The sequence below is a fragment of the Arachis duranensis genome, chromosome 5, assembly GCF_000817695.3.
Source record: "Arachis duranensis cultivar V14167 chromosome 5, aradu.V14167.gnm2.J7QH, whole genome shotgun sequence".
NCBI lineage: Eukaryota > Viridiplantae > Streptophyta > Magnoliopsida > Fabales > Fabaceae > Arachis > Arachis duranensis.
This window is the reverse complement of record NC_029776.3, coordinates 21,131,958-21,151,160: the sequence shown is the minus strand read 5'-3', so window position 1 is coordinate 21,151,160 and position 19,203 is coordinate 21,131,958. Positions and strand designations below refer to the sequence as shown.

Genomic DNA, 19,203 nt, shown 5'->3' with positions numbered 1-19,203 from the left:
AATCCGCAAATCGGGCTTTAAATACATCTCCAGTTTGTATCTCAAGATACCTTACTATAAAGGGAAAATCATATCCAACATATATCCCCAATTTTTTTGGGGTCCCATTTTGGTGCGAGAAGGTGGTACAATAGGAACATATATCGCACACCCAAATATTCTTAGATGGGAAATATTTGGCTGCAGGCCGAAAGCTGATTGCATAGGAGAGAATTGATGGTAACTCGTTGGCCTCAAACGAATAAGTGCTGCAGCATGTAAAATAGCATGCTCTCAAACTAGGGGTGGCAAAACGGGTTGAACTCGTCAGGGCAACCCGCTAAATAGAGCGGGTTGGGCTAGGATTTAGAGCCCGCCAAATTAAAAAAATTCGCTAAACCCGCACCGCCAAATTGGTGGGTTTTGGCGGGGTGGGGCGGGCTGGTCCGCCGGGCCGAAGATTATTTTTTTATTAAATAAAAGATTTATTACTATTATAAAATTAATAATTATATAATTTTCAAATACTTTGTATTTTATTTTTGTTTTTATTCTTCTTTTAGTTATTAACTTTATTTATTTTATTTTATAATTTCGTATATTTGTTCGAATTATGTGACTTGTTTTTTAAAATAAAGATAGTTCTATTGACAAATATTATTTTGAACAATTTTATTGTAGTTAAAAATTTAAAAAAAATAGTAAAAATTTATATTATAATTTGACTATTTTTTATTTTTATTTTATTTTTTAATTAATCTTTTTTAGTTAATTTTAATGAATTTTATTTAAAAAAAAAAGAGTCAAGCGGGCTATCCCGCCAACCTGCCAATCCGCCATAAAATGGGGGCGGGCTACCATTTTGAACCCATTTTAGTTGGCGGGACGGGCTGACCTGCCCCGTTTATAGGACGTGCCAACCCGCCCCACTTTGCCGCCCCTATCCCAAACTGAGGTTGGAAGATTTTGTTCTCATTAGTAAGGGTCTAGCAATTAGTTATAGGTGTTTAATAAGTGATTTTGCTAACCCATTTTGTGTGTGAACATGAGCTACTGGATGTTCAACACTTATTCCATTAGCCATAGAATAGGCATTAAAAGCTTGGGAAGTAAATTTACCAGCATTATCAAGACGAATTGCTTTGATTGGATTTTCTAGAAATTATGCTTTTAATCGAATAATTTGAGCAAGTAATCTCGCAAATACCATGTTGGGAGAAGACAATAAGCACAGATGTGACCATCTCAAAGATGCGTCTATTAGGACTATAAAATATCTAAAAGATCCACATAGTGGATAAATAGGTCCACATATATCACCTTGAATCCTTTCTAGGAATTCAGGGGACTCAAATCCAATCTTTACTGGTAAAGGCTTTAAAATTAACTTTCCTTGAGAACATGCAGCACAAACAAAATTCACTAGATTTAAGAATATTCTAGTTCTTTAGTGAATGTTCATGGGAGTTTTCAATAATTCTCTGCATCACGATTGTTCCCGAATGACCCAATTAATCATGCCAAGTTATGAATTCATTTGGACTAGTAAACTTCTGGTTTACAATGACATGTGATTCAATTGCACTAATTTTGGTATAATATAACCCATGTGAGAGTGATGGTAACTTTTTTTAATACCTTTTTATTTAAATCATGAGTTGTGATACATAAATACTCATGATTTTCCTCTTTCATTGTTTCAATATGATATCTATTTCGACGAATATCTTTGAAACTCAACAAGTTCTTCAGAGACTTGGTAGATAATAGTGCATTATTTATTATAAATTTTATTCCTCTAGTAGGAAACAAAATTATAGCTCTTTCGAAGTCTTCTATCACATTGTCCGAGCCAATAATAGTTAACATATTATTCTTTTGGCACAAGATGGTTAAAATATATATCACTTTTAAGAATGGTGTGCAAACTTGCACTATTTGCAAGGCATACATCTTCATTATATATTCTTGCCATTTTCTTCAAAGATAAATAATAATAAATGAGTAGTAATACATGTCCAGTCAAATTGAATTCTTGATTGGAATTATTTTTCTAAGAAATACTGTACATAATGTCATATACTAAAATTTTATTATTATCACTATTATTATTATTATTATTATTATTATTATTATTATTATTATTATTATTATTAAAACTTGACACATTTAATGATTTCAAAAATCTTAAACATAAACATTAATATTTCATTATTTATATACATCATATTTGAAATTTAAATACATAGAAAATAAAACTTAACAATAAATTTCTTGCATTATTATTTATTTACATAAATACTTAATAATTTCACATATTAAACTATTCCATCGTTAATCAAATGACCAATATTTCTTTCAGGATCCTCAAAAAAATCAGATATATCATAATGAGTGGTGGAATTTTCAGCATCATTTGAAACAAAATTTGTTTCCTTTTCTTTGTCATCCTTTTTCAAAGATGCTTGATAAAGATCGACTAGATGCCTTAGCGTACGACAGGTACGTGACCAATGACCCTTTCCACCACAACGAAAATATTTATCCTCTGTTTCTTTACCTTGTCCATTGTTTCTTTCTTTATCCCACTTTTGGTGAGATCCTTTCTTATGAACATAATTCTTCTTTCTTCCATAATTTTTCTTGTTACTAAAACCTTGCCATTTATCTCTTTTGGGGTAATAATTTGCCGCATTTGCTTTAGGAAATGGGGCGACGTCACCTAGGTGCGCTTCATGATTTTTTAAGAGTAACTCATTGTTACGTTCAGCAACAAGAAGGAAAGAAATTAGCTCAGAATATTTTTTAAATTCTTTTTCTCAATACTGCTACTACAGGAGCACATTCGAGGCATGAAAGGTTGAGAAAGTTTTCTTCAACATATCATTATCAGTTATATTTTTCCCACATAATTTCATTCGTGAGGTGATTCGAAACATTGCAGAATTATATTCATTTATGGATTTAAAATCCTATAGACGCAAGTGCGTCCATTCATATCGGGCTTGAGAAAGTATCACTGTCTTTTGATGATTATACCTTTCTTCAAGGTCTTTCCACAAATCTGCAGGATCTTTTAATGTGAGATATTCATTTTTCAATTCTTCGTCAAGATGACGACGAAAGAAAATCATAGCCTTGACTTTATCCTTCTGGATACAGTATTTTCAACTTTAATGGTATCTCCAAGATCCATTGAATCAAGATGGATTTCAGCATCTAGTATCCATGATAAATAGTTGTTTCCAGATATATCAAGAGCATTAAATTTAAGATGAGAGAGTTTCGACATAATGAAAACTTATTACCTAAGTCTTCCAAAAATTTTATCAAAGTCTCCTGCTGCTAACGTGTTGTAAAATAAATAACTAAGAGAAAAGTATGAGGAGCCAATGGAATATTTGTATAATGTGTATAATGGAAGTTTAGGGAGTATTAGAGATATAACCATTAGTGTTACCTTTTTCCATCAGCTGAAGTTTTTGGGATGAGTGGTATCATGACATGGTATTAGAGATCTAGATCTGAAAAATTAAGAGTTCCATCCTTGGTGAACCACAAAATCAGTTTAAACTTTAGGGAAGATGTTTATTATTCTTAGTACTTGGATGATTATTCTAAATAATATAGGTGATGTTCATTTTGTAACTCAATAGCCTATTGTACATATTATACAAATAGTCTATTGGCTCTCTAACAGGAATATGGTAAATATAAAATAAAAAAGTAGAAGTAAAGACTCTAATATTAATATTCACTACAATTAATATTTTAATATAAAAATAATTTTATTATTGATTGTGTGAATTTTCTAAGACTTTAGCCTCCTATTTATATACGTATAACACTTTTACTTTTTTAACTTTTTTTAATACTTCTTTAATGTACTTCTCTTTTGAAAATACGAGTAGCTCATAAAAAATAAGCATCCGCATCCCATTCTTATTATGCTCTTATCGCAACAAGAGACTTTTTTTTTTCTGCTTTTACAATAGCTAGTTCCTATTTTTATCCGGAATAGGGCCTCAACACTTTTTACTGTTGAAGTTGCTCGTAGGATTTTTTGTAAATATTTTTGTGTTACAGGTCACCAAATCATTATCTGATCAACTTTTGACCTTCCTTAGCCACCAAATTCTTAGCGAGCACCAGAGAACTACCCTCTTTAATTTGCATGCATATAATTCATCATCCTTAAATGCTTAAGGTCTCACTAGTAATAATTGTCACTACCAATATATATGACATTTCGCTGATTAATTAATTATAGCAACAAGAAAAATAAATTGTTGGAAAAGGACCAAGTTGGTTTAATTTCCCCCGGTTTACTATCTTCTTCATTTATCCATATCTCTTTCTATATAATATAAGCCAACTTATGCATGTGGCTTGTGTTCATCAACACACATAAATACAATAAACCCATCAATAATCTTCACATATTTGGTATATAAAAAAATGGGAGAATTCAGAGTGAGTGTGATCGAAGAGGAAGTGGTGGCAGCCATGCTTCCCATGCAAGACCATTGGTTGCCATTCTCAAACCTTGACCTCCTTCTTCCACCGATTGATGCTAGCGTCTTCTTTTGCTACAATAACACCGCAATGCTGAGCTTTGGATCAATGGTGGAGTCACTTAAGAATTCACTAGCAAAAGCTTTGGTTCTCTATTATGCTTTTGCTGGTGAGGTGGTGCAAAACTCCATGGGTGAACCTGAGCTTCTTTGCAATAACCGTGGGGTTGATTTTGTTGTGGCTGAGGCTGATGTTGAACTTCAGAGTCTTAACTTGTATAACCCTGATGAATCTGTTGAAGGAAAGCTTGTTCCAAAGAAGAAGCGTGGCGTGCTTGCTGTTCAGGCATGGATAAATATCCTTTTCGATCTAAACTATATTATGGGGAAAAAAAAGGAAACTGAAACATAGAGGTGGATTGTAGCATGTCTAAGTTGGTGGCTACAGTTGCTATATATGCAAGTTTTTGTTAAAATTAAAACTCTTTCTTTTTATATATTTTGATAATATTGTTTTAGTAATATTTTTTAAAATATTGTTTAATTATAAAATATATTATTTTAATTTTAACAATATTTTTTAAAATATTATAATTATTATAGTCACCTTAGTATAGTAGTAATATATTAAAATGATCATTTTAAATTATTCTATCTATCTATATATTCTCTATAAATTAATTGTGGATATATAATAAAAATAGAACTAGAAATGTATTAATAAATGGTAGTCATAAAATAAATAAAAAATAAAAAATTCTTTATTTAGAAGTGAGGAGAATAATTAAAAAGATGTATTTATTAAGACTTGTAATTATTGTTTACTTTTAGGAAAAGTATACGTTACCAAGAGAGAGTCTGCCAACTATTATCAACACGTGATAAATTAAGATTAAACCATGATTAATTTAGATGTGGTTTTATTTAGTAGATGGGCTTCATGTCCAGCCCAACTCAAATTGGCAGATTTTGGCAGATAAAAAGTTGGTAACGTAGCACTACTGTTACTTTTATATTATTAAAAGAAGAGTACACTTTTGTTAAATTCTGGCCAGCACTTAACCATCAAAAAGAAATTGAATGATTCTATACCATTAGATGCAATCTCACACCATTAAAAATATTATTGATGGCTAATTGATGACTAAAAACCACAAAATTTACTGGCTTCCTAGACTTTCTCTTATCAAAATTTAAAATTTAATATTTAAGATTAAAAAAAATCTTGGTTGACTATGGTGTTGGAAAAAAATCATAAATTTTAACCAACAGCTAGTTCAAACTTTTCTTTAACTCGGTTTATTTTGTAAGAATATTTAATTAACTTAATTAAGCATGCATTTTTGTATAATTGGTGCAGGTAACTGGGCTAAAGTGTGGTGGGTTAGTAGTAGGATGCACTTCTGACCATCGTATTGCAGATGCTTACAGTACAAACATGTTTCTTGTATCGTGGGCCCAGTTGGCCCAATCAACAGGGCTCACTACCTTAACTCATCAACCTTGTTTTCGCCGCTCCCTCCTCAGTCCAAGACGCCCCCCCACTATCCACCCTTCAGCTTCAATTGACCGCATGTATGTTCTCCTCACCGACCACCTTCCTCCACCACCTGAGCCCAATCCCAGTTCCGATCTCGGCCCAATCGTCAGCCGCATATATTTCATCACTGTTGAAGAACTTAACCGCATTCAGGCACTTGCAACCTCAAGTGGTGTCAAGCCCACAAAGCTTGTATCCTTTTCTGCATTCTTGTGGAAATTGGTTGCTACGGCTTCTGTTTCATCCAAAACTATTATTGATGGTAACTTACAAATTACAATGCATCAAAAGAGAAATATTTATAAAATACGTATAAAATAACTCATTTTGTACATATTTTCTAAAAGTTTATTATTTCATTTCATAATACATAGCCAGTAAACCCTTAATTTTACAATAAAAAGTAACAATGCAAATAATAATTAAAAAGTAAATAATAATCAATCATGCTACATCTAAACTTATCTACTCTAATAGAATATATATTAAAATATTAAATATATAATTAAAATAATAATATATAAATAACAAATATTTATACATAAATATATCACAATTCATTCAATAATTGATTTTGTTTTATACATGCATAACATTTTTATTCATAATATATAGAATAACCGCCCAAATTGATTATAAATATTAAATATGTTATGATTATGATATTCAAGTATTCAACATTTTGAAAGTTGCTACTCAATTTAAATGATAAGAAAGTGAATATTTTATTTTGTTAATTATTATATATCTTGACTGTTACGATTTTCATTCTCAAATCATCAATAAAAAATAATTACATATTTAGGCTTAAAAAAAGGTGAATATCCAATTTGGTCTTGATAATTGTCAAGATCATTTAGAGTTTACACATATATTAATACGTGTATATATTTCATTAGGTAAACAACAAAAAATTATAAATAATATGAATAATAAGCTACATGTCAGATTCATTAAACATAAATAACCTTAATTAATTCAAAATTTAAAATTAAAATTAATTTTTTTCTTTTAACCTATTATTTAAGTTGTTCAAAAATTAATGTTTTGTGGTTGATGGAAGAAGAAGGCTGAGCAATGGCGACAAGAAAAAGGAAGCACTAATGAATTGTTACTTTGGCAACGTGGTTTCCATTCCATTTGATGGGGAACCAGTGGAGAAGTTAGCGGAAAAGACGCTGAGCCAGGTGGCCGAGCAGGTTCACGAGTTCCTAGAGGTGGCAACAACGGAAGAGCACTTCTTAGGGCTCAATGACTGGGTTGAAATACACCGCCCCGTACCGGCGGTGACCAGGATCTTTCGTGAAACGTATGACGGGCCGTGTTTTGTGGTGTCTTCAGGAAGAAGGTTCCTTGAGTCAAAGGTTGATTTTGGCTGGGGAAAGCCAATATTTGAATCATGCCATTTTCCATGGGGTGGTGGTTGTGGTTATGTGATGCCATTGCCTAGCCCTAAAGGGAATGGCGATTGGGTGCTCTATTTGCACCTTCACAAGAACCACTTGGAATTCATGGAGTCTCATTATTCTCATATATTTAGGCCTTTATCTTGGGATTACCTTTCCAACCAAATATGACATTATTTGGTTAATAACTACATACTAAAAATTAATCAATAAATTAATTATTCGTAGAAAATATATATTAAAAATAAATTAAATAATACATATACTTTTACACAAATAATATATACGCTTGATTTAGTGGGTAATTAGTATTGTGATTTTATCTTGTGTGAAATGTATCTTGTTTTATGTTAAATGTATCATAATTTGTATGAGTTTAATTTTAATTGTTTTCTTTAAATGTTGAAATAAAAGAAGTATGTGCATACTATGTGAAGATGCAAAATTATTATTAAAAAAAAGTATTTTATGATATGTAGTAGCAGTGTTTTTGGCAGAGAAATTTTATGTAAAAGATAATCTTTCAGGTAATGATAGGCACCACCAATAAATAAAATAATAATAAACATGTTAATTAATCATGTACTACTATAATAATAAACCATGAGATAGATATATGTTCCTGAGTGTTGGGTGTGTGACAAGTGAGTGAATAATTAGTTAGTGTCTGAGTATAAGTGAGCAGAGGTGTAACAATTACAAAAGTGAGTGTGTGTGTGTGTAACGTGCATTGTAGAGAGTGAGAAAGTGTAACAAAAGTGTGAGTGTGTAATAATTTTTAGGTGATTTCTTCTAAACTCATGACAATTTTGTGGGTAAGTTACTCTTGCTCATGTGTCATCATCTCAGCCATTGATCAAGTAAAATTTTTAAATTTGCATTAATGCATTCAATAAATATGTTCACACTATATTGTATTTTATAGTATTTATATTATAGCACATAACGTATTTATACTATGTGTAATGTGCAAATTATTGATTTTACAAATTCCTCTTCAAATACCAAAGAAATCAAAATCTTCCCCAAATACCATTTGAATGTCTACAGCTTCTTCTACCTCTCAAAATACACTTCGAAGGAATTACTTCTTCTTCAACCTCACTGCTTCTTCTACCCTTCTTTCAACTGCTCCTTCTTCTCTACCCTTCCTGTAGGTGATGGGTGTGATTTTTCCGGCGACCCACTCGCAAAACCTTCCCCAAATACCCCTGTAATGTCCACTGCTTCTTCTTCTACTACCTCACTGTTTCTTCTACCCTTCCTATAGTTGATGGGTTTGATTTTTCCGGCGACCCACTCGCAAAACCTTCCCCAAATACCCGTGTAATGTCCATAGCTTCCTCTTCTATCATGCTGCTCCTCGAACCGTTCGTGTAGGTGAAGTGTTTGATTGTTCTGGCGATCCAGTTGCAAAACCTTCCCCCAAATACCGCTTTAATGTCCACACCCTCTTCTTCTACCTAATTCCTCGAATTTATTCGGTGAGTCATCTTTATTGACAGATTTGTCCGAACCCCGTTGAAGACTCTGCCTACTGCTTCTTCGTCTAGGGTTACGCGGGTGTCCTATTCTGTGATTCACAGGCAGAGTGCAGTATTTCCGAAACCGTCGAAGAAGGTAAGTCATCCCCCATTCCGGTAACGGTTCCTACGACCGAGGTGCAAAACTCCTTCGAAAAACCATTGTAAGGCCTGCTGCTTCTTCTTCTAGGTAATTCGTTTGTGTTTTGTTGTCGATTTTGACAACCAATTTTGCGTGATTTGTTCTGATTTTCACTTTCTTTAATCACCGTTGATCGAAGCAGATTGTTTCAATTTGAATACAATAATTGATAATAGTTGTTCATGGTGGTGTTTAATGTTAATCAGATTGATGGCCAATGATGCGTGCTCCTCAAACACGAGACGAGACAGAGGCGAAGTAGGCGGAGAACAGGAATTGATAGCTGGATATGCAAGTTCAATTTCACTTCAACTTGGGAATGTAAAAGATGGTATGGCCCCAAAATGCTTCTGCGAAAAATATGCCATTTGTTACATGTCAAAGACAGACACCAACTCGAATAGGCTATTTTTTGGATGCCCATTGTTAAAGGTAAGGACCCAAATCTTCATGTATGATCACTAAGTTTATGCTAAATTTTGGTTGATTTTGAATTTTTAGAATGGTGGTTTAGAATATAGATTTTGGTTATTTTTCCTAGCTGAAGTTGTTGTGGATGTGATTTTGAATTGTATGGAATGGCATGCCTATTGGTTATGAAAATAATTTGATTTTGTAAGCGATATGCTGTTATAATGGGTTGCTATTGCATATGATTTGATATTGATGCTGGTTAATTTTGAAGAATGATCGAGAACTGGGAAATAGTAGATTTATTGAAAATAGATGTTCCTAGATTAAAAATGTTGATTTTGATATGAATTCACATGGAACCTGATCTGATATAAAAAATGGCTTTAAAATTTGAAAGGACTTCTAATTTTTAGCCTTTAGGGATTAATTACATTCACATATGTGGATTAAATTGAATTGGAGTGTTTTGTACCACCATACATTCATTGTGTTCTATTTGATTTAGGTGACAGAAGCACACTGCAAATTCAATCTCTGGGTTGATGACCACATTGTAAGGGTCAGAGCGGGGGAGGGTACTAGGGGATCGGGTGATGGCAAGCAGAATCATGTTGAAGAACATCTGGGAATGGATAACCTGATAGCACATATAGAGGAAAGAATAGTAAACCTAGAGAAGCTGCTGAACAAGAAAAGTAGAGAAGCAGAGTTGACGAAGAAGAATAGAGAGGCAGCTGCAAGAGATATGGAGTCTTCATTAACATAGCATAATGATTAGATGAAAACGAGAACCTGAAGCACCTCTATTAGGTTCATAAAGTTAATAATAATTGCCTTCTATCTGAATTTCTCTACTAGAATGTAGACACTCAATTGCTTGAAGCTTTTAAAGGAAAAATTGTCGATGACTTTTTTTTATATGGGCAACATGGTTGGAAGTTGATTATGTTTCTAGTTACGTGTTCTTGTTTTACCTATACATACGTATACATTTTATGTTATATATTTTTGTGAGTTAGTTATCAAAGTGTCCTACTAATTTCAATAGTATATGAAGGCTAATATGTTGTAGTAAGTCAGTCCGAATATCAGAAAGAAACAACCTTTTTTTTAGTGACATGAATGCTGAATATTGCAGTCATGTTATAACTCAATTTTCGGCATTTCTGTAAGAGTAGCAAGGAGAATGGCATGACAATATAGAATGATGATTTGGTGATGAATGACAAATCATGCGGCCTCCACAATAGATAATTGACACGATCTGTTTTTCTTCTAATATACTAGTGTGCAGCATAAATATGGACATATGATAGAATGAAGAAGCTGAAACTAAACCAGAATGTTATGTAACGGTTGGGGTAATGGGTGAATTGAAACTTGTTAGTCAAGTTTAGTTGCTTTCCTTTCAGAAATTTTCCTGCATAGGTTTTCAAATTCCTAATCCCTTGAACCTAAATAAATGTTAACACTGCTAGTTTATCACACCATGATGAATGGCCACTGCTTGGTTCTAATATACGTCATTTGTTCAGCAAAAATTTGAATGCCATTTATTATTATCTATCAGCTTTTGTAATTTTGATGATTCTTATTTTCGCGTTGTAGAAATATTGTCATAGCAACAAATTTGCCGAGAGTAGGATCGCCGTAGATGGTGTTGTGTATGTCATAGACTGTGGTAAAGCAAATGAGACCAGCTATGATGCTTTAAATAAGCTAGCCTGTCTGTTACCATCATCGATTTCAAAGGCTTCAGCTCATGTAGTAGATCATCATCTTTATCCACTTGCAGATGATGTTTAATGCTCAAAATGAAACATTTGTCTTTTTCTATAACCGTTGCTTGCCACTATTGCTGAATGAGTGTATGGCTTATTGCAGGTGTTACCATGTACTGGGTTTGGTTGTGCCATCATCCAAGACATTAGTGGTGTCTACAATTGTGGTCCTGAACCGTGTGGCCATGATGTAAGTTTTTCTTCTAACCTATTTCAAGTAGTTTCATCATAATGCTCGTTTATATGTTATCATTTTCCCCCAGTGTTAGTTGCTTTAATTAAGTGAATGTTTATTCTTTATGATGTAGTTGGGATTGGACTTGGTGAACTAACCTGGGAAAAAAACATTTATTTTTTGGTAGTTCTACTCTCTGTTAAAGTAAAGTGGGCTAGATGCCAGTTCGGACCGCAACAAAAACAATTAGTAGATAATTCAGTTGAGGAGTAATGCATCATGTGGCTTTAAACCGGTTGAAGCCCAACTTTTTCCGAAATTTTAAGGGAAACCAAGATTATCCAGGTAAGTATTTATTCCATTGATGTCTCTGTCTACACCTACCCTGCTCATTATTTGTTTGAGTAGTAGTTTTATGTATGAATAGCAGTTTTTGGTTGAATATCCGCGTAAAATGTTTGTTGGTTAACTGATATGTGTCACGTAATCTATATACTACCATAGTTACAAATAGAATAACACTATTATAAATCTCTTATACATGACGAACACAACATGACACATCGACTTTGCAAGAGTGAAGTTGTTATAGAAGCATTTGTCTTAATTTCGGGCCTTTTAAACCAATGTAGAACATTTTAAAGATAAACTGAAATAACAACTTAGAATTAAGCAATGTTATACCAGTTAAAAGTGGATTTCATAAACCAAAAGGTAAAATGGTAAAATCATAAATAACAGCAACCAGAATACTAAACAAAGACGTTCAACAAAGTTCCAAAGTACATTAAGTTGGAGTAGATTTACAATGTCAATTTTTTCTACACCGGAAATATCCCTTCAAAATACTTCAATGTAGACCTAACTGTGATCGGGTGTGGTATTCCTGGGTCTCGCCATGCTCTCCTCACCAATAGATTTTTAGTGTCATGTTGATTGTCATATTCTGTCAACACAAGCTCTCTGTACCTGTAATTGACGTGTAACTCTCTTTCCTGTGAATTGTTCACCAACAAAATTAGGTTATCTTCCACAAATAGTATTGGATTTTCCCTGATGCTTTGACTCGCAAACCTGTAGTATTGCTGTAATGTTTTGTTTCCACTGGCGTCTTCATTCAAGTGCCAAATTGATGCGACATAACCAAATTCATTGTGTGTATGAGCGAGAAGTGTAACTTTCTCCTTGTGGGTTAGTAAATTGTGAACCGTATATGTTGCACCTACTGGAATAGACACCTCGCTAAAGGATTCATCTTCGACACTATAACATGAAACAGACTTGGGTGTAGCATAACTATCTCCTGTACCAGTAATCCAATATGCATGACCATTATGAAAAACAGAGTTAGGGTCAATTTTTTCTACACCAGGAAGACAATTAATACAATGAAACCATGTAGAACGCCTTGAACAATATCTAGAGAAAAAAACATAGGCATCAGCTATGTCCTGTTTGCACATATGAATGATGTTGAAAGCATCTGTGCCTAGGACATGACCGAAACCATATACTGGGAAATATGATCTACCGTGATCCTTGTGGGGTCTGAAATTTCTCTAGATCGTTGTGTTGTTGGATTCCATACCAGGAGTCTTGTGTCATCTTGTCCACGGGAGAACTTGAAACATATGATCCCGTTTGACACTCCCACAATACGAAACCACCCTTCGATACCAACTCCGAAAGGTTGCTGAACAGGAACTTCTTCTCCGGAAGCAGCATCCACTACAAATAGTGAATCTGAACCCATCAATAGTAGTGAGTATCCAACATGAAGCAAGAGATGTTGATCTAACACCTTCTGCCTTCGCATGTGTTGTATGCATGTTTCTGGTTGGCTTAGGCGTTGGAGCCAAAATTTATTCAAGCACATACATCTCCCTACAACTTTGGCACTACTTCGCAAGAAGATTTCGTGCAACAGTTCATCCGGAATCACTGGCAACGGAAGATAATTTTGTTGAAACTTAGTCATTTTTCTGGACGCACGTTTAGTAGTCTAGGTTTTCGGAACGTTTATGTTTCGTGTAGTTTTCGTTTGGTTGAAGTCTCTGGTTCGCTTATAAGTAATGAACTTCAAGTTCTCTAACTTATCAATTGTGTGATATGTTTCGTCCAATGAGAATTTGAAATGGAGGAATATTGTGTTTACCGGTGTTATTGTAACCAGTTTGAAGTAGGTGTTGTATACCATTAAAATTGGCTCCTCTATCAAAGCCTTGGCTATACTTGCTAATAAATTATCTGCGAGTTCCAACATTCTACTTTTTTTTTTATTCTTTGTTTATCTAATTTGAAATTAGAAGCAGCCTCACCCCAATTTTTTGTTCTATAGTGGAAATACGTGGGAACCAAATCCATGTGTGCAAAAAGTGTTTTGACCTTTTCTTACTAATTGAGTCTCTATGTGTATTTACATTATCTAGGTTAATTAGTGAGTCATCGTTTACGTATTAACTTGATTTCCAATATTTTTCCCCTTATCACAGCATTAGAACCCCTCATCCTAAAGAACACCATGTCAGTCACAAATTAATAATGTCACACCAGATTTAATCATTTCTGCAGTTTTAGCATAAATTATGTACAAAATGCACTCCAGTTCTTAAATATAATGTTAACACTTCCATGTTTTTACCCATGTGGATACAAATGCCATAATCAAATCTTGCAAATGTAAAGTATTTTCTGGTTTAATTTTTAAAGAAATGATTAATGGAAGTTTAAAATTCTTCTGATGAGTACCTTGTCTGACAGTTAATATAACCGAATACATGTAGAATGCGAAATATATAACCCATATATACAATCACAAAACCACAAAAGAAAACATAATTTACATTAAGTTAAAGAAATTTATAAAACAGAATACTAACATGTCCAACCAAAACAAAATATGTACACATAACATGGCCTCCGTAAAGTTATTACAAAACATAAATGCACTTCGATAAAAAAAATACAAAAATTAGTGCTATTCTTTCCTATGATGGTGGTATTATCTGGTTCACAGACGAATATGAAGAGTCAGACGATGAACTTCTTCGGTTTTTTCTACTAGGACCTGCTACTGCCACTACCCTCCCCCCTGCTGATGGAGGTTTATCCTGTAATAATTTTGGCAAAATTATCCTTCATGAATGAAAAATAAAAGACTGTAAATTTAATTCACTAAGTACAGGAATTATTGTTACCCTGACTCCTGAGAACGCGGTGGTCGACCATGTTGCCTCCCACGCTACATGCGTAATAACCGTTCGGTCTCGAAGGCAGCCAGCTGTGCGTCCTTGTTGAAGTGAGCCTTGCATCGGTCCGCTAGCCAATGTTTTATTTGGTCAGGCAACACGTTGGAGGCATATATCTCTTCAACCGCGCTGGGCTTTTCTTCCGTATGAGTACTGTCCCATGCAAGCATGTAGAAGATACCCCAACCAACATAACTCAGTTCCATAATAAGCAGCGGAGTTGGTCGATAGAGAGATCTTATCCTCCCTATGTCCGATGCTTTGATTAAATACTTATCACCATCGCTCTTTGGGTGGATATGAAGACAGTTGTCCTGTCTGTCTATGAGGTAGAGATCACTAGTCGTGAAGAAGGAGAAGTGTCGTACAATATGTTGTGGAAACTGTACATCTTCCTACATTAACAAAAACAAAATTAAATGTTACATATATGTGGAAAACATTAGATACATAAAAGAAAAAGAAGAAAATTCTGTGGCGTAGGATATAAACTTACATCTGTTTCAAATATGTTAAACAGGAAAGTTTGGTCAGGGCATCTCCTTACGTTCCTAAATGCATTCACGTAACTAGCCAACAGGATACAAAAATTCATCAACGTTAAAACAAACAAACCATGTAAAGACACAACCAAAAATTAAAAAAACATCAATGTTAAAAACAAGAACCATGCAAATACATACTAATGTGTTTGGAAAAATAGTTGATCAAAAAGCAGATTACATTCAGAATGCTTACCAAAATCCTGGCTCCATTCTTGTTTGCTAAAAGTATTGAGTAATTAGTGAACTTGATGGGTGCGGTGAGAGAAGACGAACAACTAAATTGTTGGTGTGAAGCGATGTTGGGAAGAAGTAATGTTTAACTTTTAAAGAGGGTTTAGCCAAACGTCGCGCTGCTTGCATAGGAGGTTTAATGGATATCTCTATCTATCCATTAGTATTGAAACCCCCTTAATAATCAAACATTTTCGAAAATGTAAACTGAGTAATAAATACATAGAATAGAAAGTCTCCCATAATTAAAATTTGTTTGGAAAAGGTAAATGAATTTAAATAACCCTTCGTTGGTATGCGTATCACTAACTGAATTAAAGATAAACATAAAGAAAGTTTGATTAAAGTTAAATAAACATTAATTATATAATTATAATAAGTGCATATTCTTGTGCTTGTCATTAACTAACTTATTCGAATATTTAGTTAATTGCTTTAGAAAATATGGAAAATAATTTAAACGATTTTATCAGTAACAAAACAAAACGTGGGGTTCCATTTTATAAACGCATAAGAATTGCAATTAATTAATTAAAGATAACTATCATCATCTCAGCTTAAAAAAAATTTGGGTTTTTTTAATGAGATTTGGGCCTACAAGTTTGATGTTAATTTGACTCGTAGTTTTTTTCTCAATCAATAAGCGCATAACAACATCTCAACATCCAAACAGAAAAAGTAACGTAAAGGACTTTCTGCCTAGTTGGGTTGGGGTGGGGACGTAAATCCTTATGTTGCTTTGGGCTGGGTTGGTTGCCTTATGCCTGGACCAGACCCAACTCCAAGTAAACAAAAACGTAAAGAACTGCAAAAAACATAATCTAAAAAAACATAATCCAAATAACTTGTTGCACGCACCAACTATTAGAAGTCCCGTCAAAAAACAAAAAAGTATTAAATGTCTAAATGAGCTTAACACATCGACCAAAAAAAAAACTTAACACAATTATTTGTAGGGCTTAGGTAGGAATAACTCAGAACATATTTCCTTTCCCGTTAACCAGTCGTTCTTCCTTCTTACATATTTCATTATAGTATGTCTTTGCTGCCTCAACAACTTCCTGGGATTTCAGATTGAAGGGATTCATTACCAGATCAATAGCCAGCCGCAATCTTGTGCTATCATTTACCTAAGTGCCAAAAACTCGGATGTTAACATATAACACTTGAGTAAGATTTTAAGAGAGTATACCAAACCATTAGAAATATTTTTGTGATTACCTTTATATTGTAGTTTCCTTTCCATTGGCACTCCCTCATCCAGGTTGTCACCCAAACTCCAAAGACATTCCTTTCATAATAAAAAAGCTTTTGTTATAATCTATACATGCGTTAAATTCTTATGGTACACGATCATAGCATAAGGAATGGGACTGTTAAAAATAATATCATCATTATCGAATGCTGGAAGAAAAACGAGTCTATAGCACTATAACAGTTAACAACATCACTTTGTAGGCGGTCTCCTTAAGATGTTATGCCAAAGTAAAATTTTTTATCACAAATTAGCAAAATTATTGATGTCTCACACTAATTTAGAAATCATCTAGAAACCATATTTTACTACTATTTCTTACGAGTCATCCTTCTGCTCGCCAATCTCTGCAGGGTGTATTATAGGATAATCCGAAATTACTGGTCTGTGTGTGGTCTGGTTAGCATAGAAGCTCGATTCATCAAGCATCTCCTCAATAAACAGTGCCTGTAATGATAGTAAATTTTATTTCATGTGTCAAGTCCACTGCCAGTTGAATTAAGTTAGAATCGTTATTTCTGCTTGTAATTCAATTCTAAATCAGTACCATTAGCTTGGCACAACGACGACGCCTGGTTCTGCTCCAGACCGATGGCTTAGAATCTAGTAATATCAGGTGTCTTTTTTCAACATCAATTACAAGCAGGTACCAGTGCATGTTATCCTCATTCATTGGAACGAAAATCTATCATACAGACACACACAAGTTAAATAGGACTAAACATTTGGTGATAACCGTAACATATACTGTGAATTGTAAATTAGAAACATACCTTGCATAATGTTTCAAACTCTCCCATGTATTCGTCAGCGTAATAGCGTTTCAAAGTCTTCGGCGAGTGAGTCCAGTTAAGGGCAAATTGCTGAAATTTCAGTTTACATGGTTTAAAATAGAATCATTGGAAACCATGCAATGGAAAATGTCTATGGTTTGCACTTACAGAAAATGTTGTGGGTAAAAACCACATGCAGGAAAACCTGGTGTCTTGGCGTGCATCAGACATGAGCATGCTTGATGTCAGGTTAATTATCTGGTAATTTATTCGTTTTTTGACAGCCAAAAAGAACAAATATAAACTGTTATGACCTTCATATAATTACTTTATACATTCGCAATTTCATTTACGAAATTACATAAGGCTAATGACGATAAATCCATACCTTATCCACCAATGGTTTGTTTGGTAGTAGAGTATACATGACTCTCCTATTAGCATGCCATAAGTTTGTCTGTGAGATTATCTCCGAATTCAATTCTTCATCTTCCAGATCTGAACCAAAGACGTAGGTGATGACTGAAAGTTCATCCTTGCACAATTCCATATCAGTTGGTGGACGAAACAGAACAGGCGTCCACTGATAAAATGATCACTCACCCGTTAGTTATTAATACATAAGAATAACAACAAATCTTTAAGGATTAGTAAGTATGATATAACCCACCGCAGGTATCTTTGGGGACTCCTTCCTTAGTGGCAATTTACGGTCAGCCAGGTTGAAGTAGCTAACATATACAGCTTTGTCTAAGCTACTTGGTATAACTGGTTCTGTATGGGGTTTTGTACCAGTTCCATCATGACAAAATAAATTGCGACGAATAACATAATCAGCTGGCGTTGTTTGTTCACACTTCGGAGACATTGAACAACACTTTTGGTTCTTTTTGCGGAATTGAATCAGCGGCTTCATGAATGTTGGACATGTTGGATTGAATCTTTTTTGATAAATCTAGAGTCCTCTCAGCAGTACCTGATGGCATACTGAATCCACTCATTATTACTGGCATTACTGTAGGGCTGATGTTATCGGCCGGAGGATTGCGAAGATTAATCGTTTGTGGCATTGTTCCGAACAAAGGATAACAAGTCTTTGTCTGGGAAGCAATCAGATTTGAAAGTGTATTCATCATCGTCGACATTTGCGATACCACATCTTTCAGTGACCCTTCTAGGATGGTAGTTTTACCTAATTCCTCGCCAATTTCTTTACCAGATCCACCGTTAAAATTTACATGTAGTCGCTGGTCATGCATGGTGCTTCCGCGGAGACTGTTAGAAACAAAACACAAAAAATTTACAAGTTGTAGTTGCAATCGATTTAAATGGACATGGAAAAACATGTTTTTTTCACCTAGATGACAGTTCTATCACTTCCTTATCGATAACCTTTCTTGAGATTTTTCTACTCTGTTCCTTTCTGGCTTCGTCGTCTCCCTTTTCTATTTTCTGCGTTGAGCGTCTCTTTCCTCTGGCAGCCATTGGGTGTTTTAGTTTTTTATATTTAAAAAAAACATGAAAAATATTGCAACATGTACACTTAATGAGTTGCCCTCCACTACCAACCACAATTTCTAAAAAGAATAACAAACATGGTATGTTGTCCCTACTATTCAAAGGAGTTCTGACAGCTGATTGCACCGATATTTGGTAGTCGAGCTAAGACCTCTAATA

The 19,203-nt window shown here is 34.1% G+C and overlaps 1 protein-coding gene across 1 annotated transcript; it reads left to right on the top strand.

Moving 5' to 3' along the window:
- The first annotated feature begins 4,394 nt into the window (after positions 1 to 4,394).
- On the top strand, positions 4,395 to 7,762 carry LOC107488684 (coniferyl alcohol acyltransferase-like). The gene is made up of 3 exons (XM_016109455.3): positions 4,395 to 4,839; positions 5,854 to 6,304; positions 7,081 to 7,762. Exons 1-3 carry the CDS (start codon positions 4,438 to 4,440, stop codon positions 7,608 to 7,610), a joined length of 1,383 nt encoding a protein of 460 aa, XP_015964941.1. The 5' UTR covers positions 4,395 to 4,437; the 3' UTR covers positions 7,611 to 7,762.
- The last annotated feature ends 11,441 nt before the right edge of the window (positions 7,763 to 19,203 follow it).

What these genes read in the sequence shown, in the direction of transcription:
- LOC107488684 (XM_016109455.3), top strand. Translation starts at nt 4,438, where the DNA reads ATGGGAGAATTCAGAGTGAGTGTGATCGAAGAGGAAGTGGTGGCAGCC. An exon ending in GTGGCGTGCTTGCTGTTCAG is followed by an intron (nt 4,840 to 5,853) that starts GCATGGATAAAT and finishes TAATTGGTGCAG; the next exon opens with GTAACTGGGCTAAAGTGTGG. An exon ending in TATTATTGATGGTAACTTAC is followed by an intron (nt 6,305 to 7,080) that starts AAATTACAATGC and finishes AAAATTAATGTT; the next exon opens with TTGTGGTTGATGGAAGAAGA.